Genomic DNA, 21301 nt, shown 5'->3' with positions numbered 1-21301 from the left:
AGCGAAATAGAGAAGCTTGGAAGATCGGAGACATAGGCCGATATCGTTTACAAAAATAAAAAAAAGTAATGTCCCGAGTAAAGAACCTTGTGGGACTCCGCTGCGAACGATTACCCAGCTAGAAATGTAGTTATTAACCACCACTGCTTGTGAACGATTATTTATGTATGATGTAAACCATCTAAGCAAGTCACCACTTATACCAATGTCACAGAGTTTCGATAATAGCAGGCTATGGTTAATTTTATCAAACGCTTTGCTGCAGTCTGTGTATATGACATCGACCTGTCCACCATCCTCCATAGCCTCAGTTAGTGAATTGTTCAGGAGCACTAAATTGGAAACCGTTGAACGACCTCTAAAGAATCCATGCTGGTTACAGCACAGGGAATTCTTTATTGACGGATACATATAAGTATAAACCAGCTTTTCGAATACTTTAGCTATTATACACAATTTGGATATCGGCCTATAATTAGTAACATCTTTCTTTGGGCCCTTTTTGTGTACTGGCGTGATATAAACACGCTTCCAAATTTTGGGCACAACGCCTTCAGATAATGATCTGCTGAAAAGTATTGATATTGGGACAGAAATTACATCAGCACAAGCTATAAGAAAGGCGCCTGGTAGTTGATCAGGTCCTGTCGATTTGTAAGGATCAAGGTTTTTAATTAGTGTGCGCACCATATTGACATTTACCGGTATTGTAGATATACCCGACGTGGCCGCGACAGTAGAAACGGAGTCGCGAGACTACCGTTGAATGCAAGATTGTACTATAGAAGATGGACTCAAGATAGTGGAATTAAAGTTTGATGAGAATAAATCACAAATTGACTCACCCGTATTAGCTATTACAGTACCATATTTCAGACAGCTCGGTAACGAATAAGATTTTGATTTTTGTTTAAAGAATGACCAGAAGTACTTTGGATTGCTCGCGATGGAATCCTCGACAGTTGAACTATATTTTTCAAAGTAATCTTTTTCAAGAACTCTCATTCTATCTTATTCCTTTCTCCGGTTCTAAATTGATTATCTAGCTGGCTATCAACATATTCAATTATAAATAGGACAATTTTATTTTCGGTTGGAATAGTAATAAAGTGCGTCATAACATAAGTTTATTTATTTTTAATTGCTATTTTGTTGCATAAACATCGAAAAATGGATCGCGAAGTATAAAGATTTTTAGTAGAACGTCAGTAGACTAGAAAGTCGGACAAGAAGTATCATCTTCACAAAAATAATATGGTTAAGCAGAAATCAGAGGACAAAACGTTACAAATATCATAAAACAATCTAGATTGTATCGGTACCATGAAAGTTCACTCATACTGTTAAAGTATTTTTACGCATCGACACACCGATGGTATAATTATCGACATCGATGCTTATTTCCCACCTCTAGTCACGCGTAGAAACAGGAGTGGTTCACAATCCGCGATTGGCCGGGCGCCCGCCAGCGCTTACGAACGAACGACTCACTACCACACAACCGTGTTACGAACCCCGCGAATATAGCAACCCCTTTATTAGTGATTGGATCTTTTGTTTACATTATCAGGTGAGGGATTAATATTATTATTATTTAAAATACGCTTCAAGTAAATACATATATAATTATATTTATATTATTTTTATTCTTACCCTTTATAATTAAAAATATAAAGAAGTAATACGAAGAGCTTATTCAACTTCTATGATTATGATTCCTATGTAGAACGAGATTATTCTGTATATATTGATACGAATTTCTTTTCTAACAAAGGAAATTCTTTATAAATTAAAGTTATAATAGTTTTTAATCCATTAATATGTAGATACACATAATATAAACGAATATTTTATTTAAGTTACTTAGAAACCAACCATAAAATATTATCATTTTGAGTTTGACTGATCCTACATTTGACTATTTGTCTTCTGTTTCTCGTGCTGTATAGTTTTATTGAAAAAAAAATGATAAAGAAAACAAAAGATAATAAATAAATACTAATAAAGAAACCTCAAAAGCCAAATTATGGCATAACTCTGTTGCGCCGTCTGTCTGTCCTAACTTTACGGTAAGATTGAAGTTTAATTTGACGTTTCGAGCAACTGTAGGTGTTTGTGTTATTATGAACTTCCGTCTAGGTAGAGTCTCTTACTGTTACACAGCCGATAAAAACAGGCCAGAAATATTAGTTAAGTGTGCGTGACAAGCTACGTCTTATACTTGTGATCTGTATGACACATTGTGTTAGTATGCGTGAAGTGCTCAAAATTGAGGCTAGTTCTAAAGTTAATTTTTTCGACGTTTTCACAGCTGTCGTAGTCTTTCTAGACGTATAAATGATCTTAGATGTTGAAATTTGCTATCGTTGCAAGATTTTTACAAAATTGTTCTTTCTACAAACGTTGAATAGCACGACGAATAAATATGAAAATGACATTTTAATGATTTTTGCTTCGTTAGGCCAAAGAAGTATAACTTTTTGCGTACATACATAAGTACAAACACACTTTTTTAAATGGCTAAGGCTATTGACCCTTTCCCAAAATGCTTGCTATGCTTCCAGGCCCATTTGATTTTTTCCTTAACCTCACAGCGTCCTGGTCCACCTATCAAAGCGTTCCCATTAATTGTATCCTGCTTTCCATTCCATATTGAACTCATGGAGCTAGTAATAAATTGTAAAATTTAATCCGTATATCGTTTAAGGCTTTCTGAATGTTCCACCGAAATAGAATCATCAAATTTAATAAAAGCATATTAAAACTGCCGAAATCTTGTCCTTCCATGCTTTTCATAACAATATAATATTGATCTAAAAATTCTGTAACTTTCTGTTGATGACGTAAGTGAAATTGCACGTTATATGTGATTGTGAGTAAGGAGTTACAAACGACATTGAGTCAACGGTCAGATTTAGATGTATAAGTATTTAATGTAAGCGAACAGCGGATGCTCTGTCGTAAACAAATCATTCTATTTAAAAGGACATATTGCATTTTATCTGGAAGTTTCATTTTATAAACTTTTGATATTCAATATAAATTTATTGAAGTTTTATTTTAATCGATGCTTGTAGGAAATGAAATGAAATGATTTATTTGTATGAATCGTGGTAACATAGTTGTTAACAATTAATTGGTTTACAGCACAATTCGCCAATATATCGGCATACAAATATTTGATTGTCAATATTGGAATTTTTATATTTATACGTCACTAATAAACATTACACAGTTTTAATTCAATAATATAGTAGGTACCTCTCAAAAAATTACATTTATATACTATTATTTTTGGCTAAAGAATTCTTTTAAACTATAAAAGCATTTATCTATTAGCCATAATTTTAAGTTTATATGCATTAATATTTTAGGCATCTCTCTAATATTCTTTGGAAGGTGGTTAAAGACCCTAATACACATAACATTTGCGTTATTAGTTAGTTAATTAGTATTCATTGCAAATATTTTTATATATTACGTAGGGCATGGTTTACATTCATTTCTATACCGAATATTAATTGTTTATCATGCCTCATTGAATTTCAAATACTGTAAAAATCTTAAAAAAAACCATATCTTAAGTCACTTTCTCCTTTTTTTAAATATAAAATTATGACAATTTATCAGATGTTGTTCTATCTTACACTGATGATGAAAATATTAAACAAGGTCACTTAGACAAATTTAAAGTGTTTTTTTTTTTTATGAAAATAAGGAACGAGACGAGTAGGACGTTGAGTTGATAGTAATTGATACGCCCTGCCCATTACAATACAGAACCGCTCTGGATTATAGAAAATCCCAAAAAGTCTGAGCGGCACTACAATTGCGCTCGTCACCTAGAGACATAAGATGTTAAGTCTCATTTGCCCAGTAATTTCACTAGCTACGGCGCTCTTCAGACCGTATCACAATAATGCTTACACATTGCTGTTTCACGGCGGAAATAAGCGCCGTTGTGGTACCCATAATCTAGACGGCATCCTGTGCAAAGGAGCCTCCCACTGGTAAATGTACTGGTGTATGTCTATTAGTATAATGTATGGGTTAGGGTAACAAACAAACGAACGAGCTATTGGGCTGTAGAATTCTAAACTTATATATATTACTGTGTATATAGCACAATATTTAACTGTGAATATAAATTATCTAATTTAAGCAGAAATAATCATTAAAAACACATCTAAATCTAAAGGCAATATGCGTACGTAGATGTGCATTCTATTAGTAAATATCGTCATATACTCGTGCGAGATAGATTGGAATTAGGAAAGTTTTGTCTTGGCTCAGGTATCGAGTGAGTCATTCGACATCGTTGCAATATCTTATGACCAACACCTGGAACGTGAATGATTTATGATTTACGTTTGTTGTTTTGAAATAGGTTTGTTTTAATGGATAATACAAAAAGTTCTACGGCTTCGGATAGGTTGAAACACAGATTTTCAATATCCAGTTACTAAACAAACCTTAGATAATTTATACATCTAGATAGAGTCTCTTGCTGTTAGACAACCGATAAAAACAGGCCACGAATATGAATTTAGTGTGCGTAACAAGCTACGTCTTAGACTCGCGATTTGTATGACACTTTGTGTTAGTGTGCGTGAATTGCTCAAAATAGAGGTTAGTTCTAAAGTCTATGTTTTTCGACGTTCTCATAGCTGTCATAGACTATCTAGACGTACAAATGATCCAAGAAACAAATAAATATAACATATAAACAAAAGTGCAAGAGATAACATCACTAGCGTAGACACAGCAAGATAGAAAAGAAAAGCAAATCTTTAGTAACTGTAACAGATTTTGATTGACAAGTCGTAAACAGTCAGCCACGCTGGCATTAGCTCCTTAGTATTTTGAATACTTAACCATTAGAACTACAAATATTTTAAAGCATACATTGACAAATATAACTGGTCACTCATTATCGGACTGTCAGATCGTTTATACAATACTATATTCTAAGTTTTTAGGTTTAACAATGAAATTCCTATATGAAAATAAATATATGAACGATGCTCGAACCCGCGACCTCCGACCGACTGTTCGAGTGACATAGCGTTTATATACCTTGTATGTCTTGTTCAACTCTCAGGTTGGCTCAGTGGAAAGAGCACCCGCACTGAACGCGAGAGGTCGCGAGTTCGAGCATCGTTCATAAATTTTGTTTTCAATTTTTTTTTGTGTGACTAGCCCAGAAGGCGCTATTTTTAATGACATTATCACTTTAAAAAATAACAAATTGTTTAGATTCCTAGAAGAATCAAGCTATAGCTTTGAAATTAATTACTTAACTTCATTTAGAACTACTTAAAAGACATACTTACATGAAATCAAGCCTGTCTCCTAGAGAAGGCAGGAGATAACGGATTTCCGTTTGGCACAGACCTGACATGGCTCCTTCATAACAATCAAACCCTTCATGGTACTTGTTCTTTTCAATAGGCTGGTATGAAAACATCAGTAACTCTAATATCCAAGTTATTAATATTTTTTTAAATATTGTGACTTAAAAATTTATAATTACTGTAGCTTAAAAGGTCAAACCTCAAGTTCCTATTATGAATGAGTCCTTCGAGCATTTAGTGTGACATTTTTATAGCTCTTTCCTTATCTATATGTGTATATGTTTGTTTCCAATCTAGACTATAAGAAGTAGAACTGTCTGTGTAGTGTTGGTCGCGGGGCGGGTTTATCCTACTGCACACCTTATTATACAAAATACCGATGTTCTTGTGATTTCTGTCACAAAATACCAATGTTCTTGTGATTTCTGTCACAAAATACCAATGTTCATGTGATTTCTGTCACAAAATACCAATGTTCTTGTGATTTCTGTCACAAAATACCAATGTTCATGTGATTTCTGTCACAAAATACCAATGTTCTTGTGATTTCTGTTACAAAATACCAATGTTCTTGTGATTTCTGTCACAAAATACCAATATTCTTGTGATTTCTGTCACAAAATACCAATGTTCTTGTGATTTCTCCCACAAATTACCGATTTTCTTGGTATTTCTGCTACAAAATATCGATTTTCTCGTGACTTCCCCCACAAAATACGAATGTTCTTGTGATTTCTGTAGCAAGTTTAATTTTATTGATTATTTTCAAAGTTGTGATATCATTGAATTGAAATACATGTTGGTCGATGAAAGTAACTATCTATGCAAGTGTGCTATCGCATATACCTACTAGTAGTTCATTGATTCCTTTGCTACAGAAAATGTTGGTGATTAAAGTCTTTGAAGGTAGTTTATACTGACTTATCGGAATAGAAATTTTTTCCTTGCCTTAGTTGTTGTTGGTGCAAAGTTGGGTAGGGTGTGATTGATGTTAAAGACATTGCAATTTTTGTTAGTAAATGTTAGAACCAAATACATACCATGTTTTCCTTCACAGTAATAACATACGCATTATCATTATCGAAAGATAAGTTACCTTAATTTGATTGATTAGGGCTCTTTTTGCATTCTGGCACCAGTGTGGATATTCTTATTTATAAATAGCGCGATATTTTAAGTTTTCCATATTTTTATAACAAAACCACGTCAAAGACAGTTTACAATGACGCGATATAAAATAATATTTCAGATCAAAATATGACAAAATTATAATTTTTGTACTATGTAAAGTTCCAATAAAATATTATAATAATGTGATCTTATTCGTTTGAACAGGTTGTAAGCATTTGAGCGTAGCCACCTTTTTCATCCTTACACATAAGTTATGTCGCTATTTTTAATGATGAAGACATCAATTTGTAAATTATACCCATATATAGCAGTTTTCCTGAATAAAGTTTACATCTCCTCACCTTTCCTGAAATGTATATCCTATGTCCAAATAATACACGACATTATCAAATCATCGTATACAATTTATTAGTGATCAAATTTTAAATTGCTTTGGTTAACTCTCTCCGTTGTATCGTTAAAAAAATGCGAAAGTTCTTAAAGTGAAATACTTAGTATTTTGTAAGCAAAACTATTGTAATTATTATTAATTGAATCAGAATGTTTTGACTTGATGAAGGTCGAATTTACGCGTTATTCGTTTTTGTCAAAACAATAACGGTATCATTACAAAGAAATAATTTAGATATGGCTTAGACACGTGTTTTGTTAAACAGTGACCTAACTATAACAACGTCAGTGACTTAACAATAACGACGTCTAAAATGGAGTTTATCTTTTCTATAACATAGCAGTGTTTAGCTTGTGTTTAGCTAAAACGCCGTTACGCAATTTTTGTCAGCTGTCATCTATCTGTCATTATATGAATATAACCTAAATCTTTCTTGAATATGATCTATCCGTTACACGCACTTTAGACAAGCTTCGACTCGTGTTTAAATATAATCAATGTCTAAAGATTGTTTAACGCAAAACAACAGAAAGACTCAGATTTGTAATAGAACTTTTTAAAACAAGTGTTCAACACATTTTTAACTTTTTTGTAATTTGTGTTTAGTGTTTATTTTGTGTACGTTTTTAATATATTGTCCAAACAATCATTAATATATTGAGATTACTGGGAATGAGCTTACAAAAAAATATGAAGGTTCATTAATTTTATCCAGTTCATCAAAGAAGTATTCTGGGCCCTCAATACTCAATGTTGCGTTGGCCGGCCCGCTTTGTGTCATTGAAAAAAACATTGGATTTTTTTTGAAGTTATTCTTCTTAAACTATTGGAATAATGACCTATACAATATGTCCAGAAACCTCATAATATCCAGGGCACAGTAAATAAAGTTAGAAACATTTAGTTTTGTAGGCTACGATACCGTTCAATTTTACACCTTGCTATGCAAGACTTATTTAATCATTATTGGATCTATCGCTTTATGTTCTTCTTGCAAGTTCCCATTTTTAAAACTTAATTTGCAGGCCTCTCCATTGTTTTCGAACTACTGGATAAACTACCCAGGCTATATAAATTTAAAGAATTCTCCATTTTTGAGGAAAAAAGCTTCTGGAAACCAAAAACCCTGTCATCTGTCTATTTCCCAAACGAATCTGGCAACGATTAAGGTTGGGGTCACTATACAATGTAATTGTGTAGATATAATCTCTGAAATAAACAATTTGTATCAGTGGTAGTTATTCCTATCAACTAGAATTTTATATTAAATTTTATGATGATAGAAGAAAGGGAAATTAGTCTTACTCTTTGCAATAGGAAGGCGTAGTTGGTTTAATTTTATCTTGGCGAAACGCCATCGTCTATAATTATCGTAAGAGTGCCAAAATTCTGCCACCGCATTCCATCGCGGATCAATACTTTACCAATTTTATTTATCACCTTATTATAATATTAAGTATTCACCAATTTGTGTGAATGTAAAATAAGATTTTTTCTCAGATTTAGTTTTTTCTTCATAAGAGCCATCGAGCAAATAGCTTGTGTTACTAAAAATATATTTTATTAATTATTTCTCTTACTTTTTCTTGAGAGTGAGTTTGTTTTCGTTTCATGTTTTAACATAAATTTATTTTTGCGCTTTATTTCACCACTATCTCTATAAATACTTATCTTACTCTCTCTCTCTTGAATCATTTCCTTGTTGCTATGGATATTTGTCAATGTGTGCTTTTGTGGTTGTAGTAGTTTAATATACAAAATACTATAGAGCTAATGCCAAGTGTTGCTGACTGTTTACAACTTGTCAATCAAAATCGGTTCCACATTATGGATGTTATTCTCTCTCGCACATTTTGTTTGTCTATTACCTCAAATGAAGAGAATAAGAAGAGATGGACATACACAATAATATAATTATTTTAGCATCGAAAAACAAAATAGTGGTATAATATTACCAACACAAATACTGGACATTGTCCTGGGATTAACTCGCCATAGAACCTTATTTTATTCTTCAATGGTTTTTTAGTTTTTTATCCGGCACTATTATAAACTACTTAAAATAAAATATACTAAAACATAATCCATTTCGAGGGTTCCTAGGTATTCTAGTGCTACAATGCATTAAAAGTAAAAAGTCAATCAGTCACTTCAGTTTTATTACTATGTATAATTTGACGAGCAGGACGTTCAGCTGATGGTGATTGATACGCCTTGCCCATTACAATGCAGTGACGCTCAGGATTCTTGAAAAACCAAAAAATTCTGAACGGCACTACAGTTGCGCTCGTCACCTTGAGACGATACATGTATATATCTTATTGAAACGTAATAATTTCAATGTGTATCTTTTTAACGTTGAGAAAATATGAAGAATTTTCTACGTAAACATTTCAGATGTGCTCAACCTTGAGCAGGTGGTGCGCTATTCTCGGTGTTTATGCTAAAATTGCCTGTGATCTCACTTACAGGTGAAGGATATCAGCAACGCAGAGATACACAGCAGCATAATGGCACAGAACGGGTAATTATATTTTGCATATTTTAAGATATTTAATTTAAATTGATATAATATAGTAGAAAATATTTTTTTAATATGAAACAATCGTTCTATAGCGATATACAGACCAGATAAATGTATAATTTATTTTATTTGTTTTATAAACTTTTAACTTATAACAAAAAATCTATTCCTTATAAGTATTACGATAAATCGTTGGTTACGATATCTTTGTAGGATAATGACATTGTCATTAACCTGGTTGTTAGGATAGTAAGACTAGTGTATTTAAAATATTGTATTGCTATCGGTCTTTGATTTGTGCGTAAATTTTCAATTAAATCAGACGTTTTTAACTGGCTGAAAATAACTTCTTAAATCCAGTTAGAAACATGTTTAAAAAGATTCAGACAAAGCTTATATAAACCGTATAATAAAAGTTATAATATTTCTGAACTTTATGAGTTTGCGTTTAAGTTTACATGGAATTATAAAATATTGATAAACCAGTAAGATGATGCAAATGATATTCTGTTGTTTCTTCGAGATTTCTGTTTCGTCTGGTTTGTTGACGTATTCCATACAACGTTACTACTCCTACGCAACGCATAAATCTCAAACAAGTCGGATGCGAACACGAGTTGTGAAGCTTTGAAACAGCTGTACTTAACTCTACAAAATTTTATTAAATTCAATCTCACTTTTTATTTTCCGTAACTACAAACTGATTCTTTGGAGGTGTTATAAAAAATAATATTGAAAACATCAAAGATTTTAAATTGTCTTCAGAAGTCTGCGACTACATTTATTGCAAAGTAAATGAAACATCGGGATTTAATAATTATAAGTCATGTTATAATTTAATTACACATGTTCCTTTCAAATACCGGTTTGTTAATAATACCACCTGTTAAATATAAAAAGCACTTTCAAAATAGATTCTGCTTGCTGCTTTGTCATGAGTACAATAAATAGTTACTTTGTGATAATCCTATCGTTTTTCATATTCATTAAATAAAAGGAATATATTGTTATGAATACTTACGAATACTATCAAATAATTGGGTCACACTGCCTTGAAACAGCTTCGTGATTTCGATTGCGAGAAATATGATAATTTTAACGATACTCTTAACCGTGACGCAATAAAAATTCAAATAACGCTTCTGACAATCTTCATATTTAGAATAACGTGAAATTATTAATTAATTGATAAAAAATTATATTTATAATTTTAATAGAAACACTTATAATGAATTCGAACATTAACGAAATAATTTATGTGAAATTACAGAATAGAAATCGTTTTTATGTTTTAGTTTATGAAAATATTACTTATACTACTGTTATTAATCTTTCGTTTTTTACTTTTAAAGAATAAATACTGGAGTATCCTGCAATACAAATGATATATAAACAGCCTGATCAGAGACAGTCAAATCAATGACGAAATTCAACATACAGACATCAAATTTTAATAATTTAATTAATTGTATACGATTAGTACATCTGTTATATACATTATTATATCCATCTTTTACAAAAGTGACATTGCTATGGTATACCACAATCTTGCAAGTAATTTATTATTTGCTGCAACAGTCGTCTTAAATCGGAATAGGTCAACACGAAGCTTTTGACAATGTTTGTGTCCAGTGCTGTGATATAGTGTAAAAATAACATGACGTTTGGCTGTTTTCCAGATACGGGCCCACGCCTGCTGGTCACATCGGCAGAATCCCAAACTATGGTAAAACACAAATAAATGTAAGTAACATTAATTTTTATTTGAATCTACAATGTTGTTGAGTCGATATTGGTCTTTCAATAAGATTTATTACATTTGCATAGGTTATTAGTACTATTTAGTAATCCATGCAAAATTAAGATAAAACTAAATTATGATAATTGCACATAATGTAATTAGGTATCTAATGCATAAAAGGTGTACAGTGAAAAACCGTTTTGTACTGAAAAATTCAATAATATTTTTTTTAAATATATTAATTTAATAGGAGTATTGACCCTCTTTAGTCACTATCCGCTATTTCTCCCAACTCAAGGGACAGTCATTTATGCCTTTGCGGTAAAATTTTACCATGTAAAAAATTGTACAAATCACACAAAAATTGGTAATCGATTGTGGGCATATCTGGGGAGAACATAGAACGTCGGAGGGCTTCATAATGTAGAGTTAAAACAGATTCTTGAGATTTGTTTTGTTTATATAATAGTGAAGTATGGTTGACGAGAAGTCATCTGCGTACTCCAGTGCATCCATTCTGAGGTCTGCCAGGAAAGTAGTTCATTCACTGCAAGTGTCCATGGAAGTGGCGATACAACGCCTCCTTGTAGGCATCATCTAGAGGGTGTAATTCCAATGATGTCTCATGAAGGGAGATTAGGTCTTTGCAGCTTGAGACCATTGAACTAACCCATTTGGCAGTGTTGGAGTCTATGTTTTCATTAATAAGACCCTTGACTAGCGGACACGCTAGTCCAGATCTAAGACATTAGATCTGGACTGTATTGTTGTCTAGAAACGTACAGACTGCTATTTGTTTGTCTTGTGGTGCCTTTTGGACTCAATCCACAATTTGTAAAAGACCAGCTTCCATGGGCCTACCTCTACGGTCAGAACTGTGAATGGGCTTAGAGTATCCTTTCTTATATACTGTCTGTCAAGGTCTTTCTTGATACACTCGAGGAGGAAGAAAGTAAGACTTACATACCTGAAGAACCTTGGTAGGAAGAAGTCTTTTCTGTCCACCTTTGGTATAAACAGCGCTTTAGTACTTGTCCATTGTTCTGAAAGATAAGAAGAATCTTGATTAGAAGCGGTGCTAATATGTACAAGCTTTTTGTAGTAGCGCCGAAAAAATGTTGTCTAGTCCCCTTGACTTATGGGGTTTTTAAGAGATTTGATGGCAGTAATGACCCAGGGCCTGATAATCCTTATTGCTCTACGTTACTCATCGATGAGAGGTCGTTGCGGAGGATGGTTGCTGAGTAGCTCTCTGAAAGTGGCCCATCAGACTGTTATAGGTGATCCAATGGTGAAGTTGCATCAATGCCAAGCAACTCGGATAAACGCTTGGCAATATTGTCAGTAGCGAAAGTAATATCTTAAACTTCCTGCCTGCTGGTACTGATAAAGATTGCCTTGTTATCCTTGTTCAGTATCTACAGGCACTTAGGCTGAGCTCTATTGAGCGTACTTAGACTTTGCTAAGACTTTACTTATGTGTAACTTAGCTGAGTGTGGTTAAACGCAAACTTTCATTTGCATATGACTGTCTTAGGTAATGCTCAGCATAATTTCAGCTGTCAAATTACTATAAATGCCAAATCAAAGATTGTACTAAGTTTCAACTCAGCTAAGTTTTACGTAAGTAAAATCTGAGCAAAGTCTAAGTACACTCTATAGATCTCAGCCTAAGTGTCTAAGAAGTTAAGAAGTTGCTCATTATTATAGTCAACGTCACCGTTTCAGTCGGTATAAAAGTAGTAGCTCAGCAGTTGTTCCTTCCACAAGCATTAGAACTCCAACCTGTCGCCAAGCTTCGATTGAAAAATTTTATTCATAAGATACTCAGGATTGAACTGATTCTCACATCTCACGCGAATACAAGCATTCTATAAGCCTGGTTTACTCATGTAAATCCTAAACATTTCGGCCCGGTTTCTGATTCTGCTCCGGTGATCAGATTATTTAACTTAGATGCTGTTAATCCTCATGGTTAATTCTTCAATCAAGTTGTAAATTCCTCCTCGAAAGCGATTAAGCCAAAAGTGCACGATATATTCATTCGTCGTATCCACTCCCAATTCAACATTAATATTGCATGCTGTTTCTGCTGCGTTAATTCGTCGGAACTTGTATAAAAAAATACTCAAAATTAAAATTTATTCATTGTTAATTTTAAAACCGCAAAAATTAAAGCAATTGTTTTTTTTTAATATTTGTCTTTACAAAAAGCGGCTTCCAATAAAACTCTTTAGTTTTATAATGATTATAAAAATATACCTTCTTGCTATATTTCTATAATCAGACTAGCTAAATGGATTTATACCTTAAACGTAAAAAGCCCTAACATTTGATTATGTTATGTAAAGCTCTCTTGAAGTTGTTTGTCCTTTACAAATTAAAGCAATAATAAATATTTTTTCATTAATTATGAATTTTTATGCCAGTAACGGTAATTAATTTATCAATTTATCACTCTTTTCAGCCAATGGGAAACGTAGAACCACCCGCGTGTATACAGAATGCTATGATGACAAAAGACAAAAAGCCTTTCACATACACTCCGGGTGGGTTAGATCTATCTCAAATTAGAACACCTAGCATGGCCAGAAGATTGGCTCGTCAGCGGTCAAATGAAGAAAGTGATGCAGCACATATAAGTCCCCCGATTAAAAATGGAAATACCAATCATGGATGTTCAGCCCCACCTCCTCCACCACCACCACCCCCTCTTGTTATAGAAGCACCAAATAATAAAGCACCGAAACCCATTGTATCCGGTGAAAGACCAGAAATTGTTATTCCTGACAATCCCATTGGAATGTTAAGAAAAACAAATAGTCCTTATCATTGGGAAACTGAGCAAGCAGAAGCACAAAGGATGGGACCAGTTCCTAAGTTTGTTGAAAAAGTACCAAGTCCTTTAACTGTAAAGTTGCCACAGCAAAACTACGCGCCTCCGCCAAATAATTATTCGAGACAAAATAACTTAACAAACCAGTATTCATCACCTGACAGCCCACTTCATCGTCCGGAAGCTCAGTATGGTAACCAACAATCAATGTCACCAGGTCTTAATGGCTCTCCACAAATAAGGGAAATTTTACAACGTCAAGATTCCCAATATAATAAAAGTCCACAACCGTTTCCCAATCAGTCTCCACTTAATAATAGTGCCCCGTATTCTCCAACTGCCAATAACCATTGGAGACAACCGGAAAAAAGAGATTCTCCTGCAAAATCGAGTCCGCAATCACCATTGATAAATAGCAATATAGTTTCTCCAAATGTGCAATCAAATAGCCCATTCTATAGCCAAGGATCTCCTAACAATAACACTTTTCATACTCTGCCCCGAGTTGGGCAAAGAAATCAGGACCAAATGAGCAATGCTAACATACACAACAGCTATGCAAAGCCCAACATGAATATTGATTCAGAAAATATACCAATCCAAAATACTAATGTTAGTCCGGTTATATCAAATACAGCTCCTTGGCGTACAAGTACATTAAATCGCTATCCACGTGAAACTCAACAAAGCTCTCCCAATCAAAAAGCCGACCAATCGCAAATTTACAAACCCACGTGGAAAGCTAACGATATCAATAATAATCCGTCACAAAATAATAATACTCCATGCACTCGTGATAGTAAACATACAAATCAACAGCAATATAACCCACCGTGGGTTAATAGAGAGGAAAGTAGTAAGAGTCAAGATAATACAGCACCCTGGAGAACACAAGAACGAGAAAGATCAGTACCAACTTCACCACCGGAGAGATATCAATCAACAATTTCAATTCCAATATCTCCGAAAAAACAATCGGCTCAACCAGATTACAATAACAGCCCAAATCAAAGAGAAGTAGTCTACGTGAATCAAGAGCCAGTCTACTATTGTCCTGAGAGTCCGAACGCTATACCTCCATGGGTGAAAACACAGAAAGAAAAAACAAAAACGCCACCACCAGTATGGTGTCAAAGGCCTTTAGATGGCAATAAGGTATCCCCGAGAGAGTTAGAAACTCCACCAAGAGATGTGAACCAGGAACCTGAGTGGGTTAGGAAAAGCAATGAATTGCAAAAAGGAGCGCGAGATGTTATCAGCCCTCCTAAGTATCAGCAATCTGCGCAACCGAATTGGTCTACACGACCTTCAGAAAATAGGAAAAGTATTCCTAGAGATTCGCAACCACAACAAACGCAACAACAACCAAGCCGAATAATTCCAATACAAATGGAAGTATCAAGTCAGGAAACTAGAAATCAAAAGCAACCAGGAAATCAAAATCAACCTAACCTGAGAATTGTTATTGACATGAAACAAAATCAAGGCGCACAGAACGAAACCAATTCAACAGCGCCATTCTCGCAACCAACTCAAAGAATCATGAGGGTACTTTCACCACAATTAGTTAAATTAGACGAAGGAGCGGATAGAGATTTACCGACATTGAACAGACGTTTCCAAGATCAGGACAGTCAACCGAAAACAAGAATAATTCCCATTCAGATTGAAGGCAATGGTGGCTCAAACAAAAGGTGCGTATAGGTCAAATATTAAAAATTACACTTTTCCTATAATTCGATTTATCTTAATATCCATAGTTATTATTATTTATAACATTCGATTGATGATAATATATAAAATCAAGTCGCAGACGCTATCAATAAAAATGAAAAGAGAATAACAACTATTGTCTTGTCTCAAAATACAACACTAAAAGCCAGGAGCAGTATCCACAGGGTGATGTACTATATATCTATCAGGCTTTTTGAGCATAACTTCTACTGTGTACATATGTCTACTACAGTTGAGATGCGATGCGTGGCGATCAAGGGGTTCGATACGGTGCGGCTTGATGTGTTCAATAAAAACTAATTTGATTTTTACTTTCGTTATTGTTTTTCGATTAACTTAATTTGTTTAGATCGATTGTGAATAAAAGAACTTTTAATGATTTTCAAACAATTTTGATCGACGATCTTACTCATTTGTTGAAGATTATTTAAATATATTGTAAATGTGATTGATCAACAAAAAAAGACAGGTTGATGCCAAAATTTACTCCGTAGATGAACGCATGAAAAGGTGCAAGAATTATGTAGTTTGAGATCGTTTTTCGTCTGATAATTACCAATAATCCTCGTGTATTATTTCATAAAAGTCCTAAGGGATCTTTAACGTATAAGTAATGCAATAAATTGATGTAATATCTTTATTTCAGCTTCGGTGGTCGGTATTAGGGGCGTCGTTTGCACTGTCCAAAGTAAATAAAATTTTATTGCACCGCTTGCTACGATGACTCAGTATTATGTTTGCTGTATATTTAGCAATTTTAACATCGTTTTGCTTTGAGAGCGTGCGCTAATTTTGTTTTTATTGCGCTAAACGTACCAGTCTCGCTTGAAAGTGTAATTGCTCATTAATATAATTGTTATTTGTGTGCTAATATAGCAAAAAATAATTATTTCTTATACAATTTAACCATTCAAAGTGTTCATTGAATTTAAACGATCAAATGAAAAACTGTTTCAACGTTCAAAATATCAAGGATATTAAAATTACAATAAGCCAGTATCGATAATAATCGATAGGTACTCATTTATAGTACAAATTAAGTGTATGTTGTTTCGAAAGGGCAAATAATTAACGATTTCGTTAATTAAGTCAATGGTAATACAACGCATTTATTTAAGTTTATTGGCAATTCACATGAATTGAATTTCATATTTTTATTGCTTTATTATATTGTTTGTATTTAAATAATTTGAATTCGTAATTTTCTAATATTTATAAGCAGCATTTTAAAGGTTTACTATCAGTATGCTCTGACGTAAAAAAAGAACTTTGCAAATCAACTGAGAATGGGTTTGTTTTCATATTTTTTTTTCTGTTATTGTTTCTTTCGCTCTTTAATTTGATGATGGAAATCATTGAAGCAGGGTAAAGTTTATTAAATGTATCTATCATGTTGAGCTATATAATATAAACAATAACTGCTTTCGTTTTAATTCAGATAATATTATAATTACTAAAAAATAATAAGACTAGATTTGCTGCTTAATAGGTATTCATGTAGAATGTATAGAGCCATCGTTATTCAATATCCCATCATTTCATCAACCACTAATTCTTTTTTAGGTTCTTACCTTTACACTTTACTTTACCCTATTATATTATATATTATTTTATAATTACTAAAAAATAATAAGACTAGATATGCTGCTTAATAGGTATTCATGTAGAATGTATAGAGCCATCGTTATTCAATCTCCCATCATTTCATCAACCACTAATTCTTTTTTAGGTTCTTAACTTTACCCTAAACGATTTTTCCATATGCATATAAAAGCAAATGTTATTTTTAAACTTACAAAATTGCAGTGAATACCTTTATTTAAACTTTCTTCGTAATTATGATATGTTGTGAGCGTAAGGGTTACTTGATGGTTATTGTTCACCGATGCAAAATTGTGATGCTAAAATTCCACAGCAAGAATCGTTCTTCAGTTGATTGCGGAGCTTTAGTAACGGCTTGGATTTTTTAATTTTACAAGAAATTATTCAGCATTAAAAATAAAAATGTATTCTTACTGTTTCTGCTGCCACCATTGCACAACGATTTAAATTAATTTTTAAAAATTAATTTACTCATACTAAAAATTTTATTAATGTTACGAAAATGTTTTTTAATTTTCTGTGCTTCGATTTTTTTTGGTATTGTGGTTGATTGCTTGTTTTAAACATCATTAACTTTTTATATCCAGTTTTCATGTAAATTTTCATAAAATAAGGTTCTCTTTCTAATAGTGTATTAATAATTTTAGAGAGTACTACCACAGGATAGTTCTCGACCCGCCTCGCCAGTCGAACGCGTTTAAAGTGTTACAAGTTATAACTGGCACCCATGGCTCTGATGATGTACAGTTTTTGGAAGACAGGAATGGATTCAGCGATTTATGAAGACCGAAATTCCCATAGAGAAGGCAAATATCCTCCAGAACCATTAAAGTTTACCTATAAATAGTTTAGAAGTATGTTCTGACACGGTTACTAATAATTTGAGTTATAACTATATTTATATAAGATTTTAATACGTAGGTAATAAAAACGCAAAGGAAAGAACAGAGCTTATTAAATTTATTTTAGAAGTATACTTCTTTTGGCGCGTTAGGAAAAAAAATTACACCCAAACAAAAATCGAAAATAAAAATTGTAAAAGATGTGAAGTTAAAGAAAATTAATTTGTATCTAATTGTATAAAAATAATGTAATGATATTTAAATCAACGAAATGTTACTAAATTATGCATTATAACAATATTTTGATTGATTGTATTTTATATTTATTTATTACAATATTGTTCTTTCTTCTAACGTAAAAGCTCGAGGGATAAAAGTATTTAAGGACTAGCTGACCTGGCAAACGTTGTTTTGCCATATAAATTATATATGTAAACCTTCCTTGAGCTTCAACGAATCTATTAGAAAAGATTTCATTGAGATCGGTCGAATAGTTTAGGAGTTATTAGGGAACATACAAACATACATTCTCTTTTATATATATAGATTTTTGTTTTGTTACGCCAAAGAAGTATAGCTTCTTGCGTTCGTGATGTTTTTCGAACACACACATTTTTTTTAAGGTAAATTTAATTTTATTAAATTGTTATTGTTAGTGATAAGGACGTAGGATGTAATAAGATGGCGAATCAAATGCTTTTTGTGATTATACTAATGCTAATGTTAAATAATTCACAGCTACTATACCAAAGAATATTATTTGAACATTACTATGTTTGTAGTCTTATGTTAATGTACTCTATGTGTCTTTGTATTTGCTTAATATAACATTTTATGTAGATAAATAAATTTGTATATTTATTAAGATTAATTTAGAATTTGATTAAACTCCCTTTAGTAAAGTCAGTAATTAGATAGATATTTAATAATTATAAAATTAATTCTCTTTTGTAAACTGTAAGATTTATAAGATATTAGATTTTTCGTATGGCGCTAACCCTGACTGAATTAAATCGAATGAATTTCCAACTAATTGACTAATTCAATGAATAAAATAAAACTAAATATCCACTATTCCAGTCCTGATTTGTGTTTGTTATTAACAAAATTGAAATATTTTTATCTGAACATCGATTTGACGGTATTTTAATAATTATTAACCAAATGAAAATTTAAGTTTTTAAAGATTTTATTTTCATTCTGATCTTATTTTATATTTTCGTCAAATTGTAAATGGAACATACTGTTATTATTATTTTCAAGACATTTTGTTCTTAGAATTCTATATTTATTGGTTGACTGTTATCGATTATGTTCCGAATACCATCTGTGTCATGTCATCATGTATTGGCAATATCTCTTAATTAATAAATATCTCGAATATCTATATCACTTCACACTAGAGAGAAGTTAAAACGGTTAAACGGCTAGCCTCATGTTGGAAGTTCGTTACGCTGTGAGCGCGATTCTAAAAATGAACTCTCACCGTGCCATAAGATGTTTTTTTTTTCAACAAAATACTCGAGAAATAGATATGGAAATAACTTATTTAATAAAATACTGATTTGTTGCTTAATAATATTAAAATTACGTCATTTAGATGCAGATACAGACAAGGGGTGTGGCATTCTAGTCAGTGTGATATTTTATAATTTATTATTAGTGTAAATTATCTTAAATATGTTTATTATATTTATCGTAAACTAAGTTGAATTTTAATAAAATTATTTAGATAGATATTAGTCGTTTTATTGGCCTGGTATGTTTAGTATTTTTCTTGATTTCCCACGTAAAAAAGACACCTATAATGGGCAGTAAGAATCTTAATTATTTTTTATATGTCGTCTACATAAATAATAGCATTCCTCAATGTCTATTCATCAAACAAGGTTAAAGAAGATATTATATATACCTTATAATAAAATTCAATCATCAATTTTATTCAATTTACGTGTCTTCTTACTACAGGAATTTTACATTATACCGTAAATAAGAGACATTAAGGTTGTATGTACTATACCCAGTATATCAAATCAAATCAAATCAAAATCACTTTATTCATGTAGGTCAAGGAAATGACACTTATGAATGTCAAAAAAAAAATCTTATTGAATCTACCGCTACATCGTAAAGGGTATATATCTGAAAAGGTCCAGGTAAAGAGTTCAGCATGCACAAAAGAGTCGATGCGATCCAAAATCCAAATATTTTCATTTAAAATCCACCCAATTGAAAAGATATGCTATTATAACTTTTTTGAATTCTATTTTATTCGAAATTAATTTATTCATTAAGTTACCTGTGAGCAATTATTCCACGTATATTGCGTTTGATATTCATTTGTCATTTTACACAATCTCACTTGACCTTTTTTTTTTAATTTTTCCTGTATATTTATTTATCTGGGATTCTATTCGTAAAGTATAACTTCGATAAAATAACCGACTTAGCCAGCTAACAGGCTAGCAACGAAATATGTCAAGACCGAGTCAAACCAAGGTAATGAACGCTGTCTAAACCAACTAGAGACAGTCAAGATTATATCTAAGATTATAAACTGAAGTAAGATGACCAGTCTACTGGGAAGTTGGTCATAAGCTGAGCTGCTACTCCATGTAATACCTAATCTTGTTGCAATTAACTGCATAGAGCAGCAGCACAAAAATATGTTGCAGTTTCAATCGTAACAGGCAAGAAAGTAATACCAGTGGGAGGCTCCTTTGCACAGGATGCCGGCTAGATTATGGGTACCACAACGGCACCTATTTCTGCCATGAAGCAGTAATGTATAAGCATTACTGTGTAGCTAGTGAAATTACTGGGCAAATGAGACTTGACATCTTATGTCTCAAGGTGACGAGCGCAATTGTGGTGCCGATCAGAATTTTTGGGATTTTTCAATAATCCTGGTCGTACAGCATTGTAATGGGCAGGGCGTATCAATTACCATCAGTTGAACGTCCTGCTCGTCTAGTACCTTATTGACATAAAAAAAAGAAAGAGGTGATCTAATTGAAACATCCAAAATCCTAAGTAGTTCTTATAATGTCCCAAGTTTTTAGAGCATGTTTCCGGAAGGGTAGAAGGAGCAATTCAGGACTAAAGGGACATGATATGAAGCTAGGATAACAATTGGTATCGTCAAA

At 32.6% G+C, this 21301-nt stretch overlaps 1 protein-coding gene across 2 annotated transcripts; it reads left to right on the top strand.

Moving 5' to 3' along the window:
- The first annotated feature begins 1402 nt into the window (after positions 1 to 1402).
- On the top strand, positions 1403 to 19892 carry LOC126970409 (RNA-binding protein 33-like). Of its 2 annotated transcripts, none has more exons than XM_050816249.1 (5): positions 1403 to 1570; positions 9348 to 9400; positions 11080 to 11143; positions 13609 to 15671; positions 17961 to 19892. In XM_050816249.1, exons 2-5 carry the CDS (start codon positions 9387 to 9389, stop codon positions 18094 to 18096), a joined length of 2277 nt encoding a protein of 758 aa, XP_050672206.1. In that variant the 5' UTR covers positions 1403 to 1570; positions 9348 to 9386; the 3' UTR covers positions 18097 to 19892. The 2 variants fall into 2 exon arrangements, with proteins under 2 accessions (XP_050672206.1, XP_050672207.1); XM_050816250.1 differs by lacking the exon at positions 17961 to 19892 and adding an exon at positions 16358 to 16387.
- Positions 19893 to 21301: the final 1409 nt, after the last annotated feature.

This window comes from Leptidea sinapis, chromosome 21, assembly GCF_905404315.1.
Source record: "Leptidea sinapis chromosome 21, ilLepSina1.1, whole genome shotgun sequence".
NCBI lineage: Eukaryota > Metazoa > Arthropoda > Insecta > Lepidoptera > Pieridae > Leptidea > Leptidea sinapis.
The sequence above is the reverse complement of the archived record's forward strand: the minus strand, read 5'-3'. Positions and strand labels throughout refer to the sequence as shown.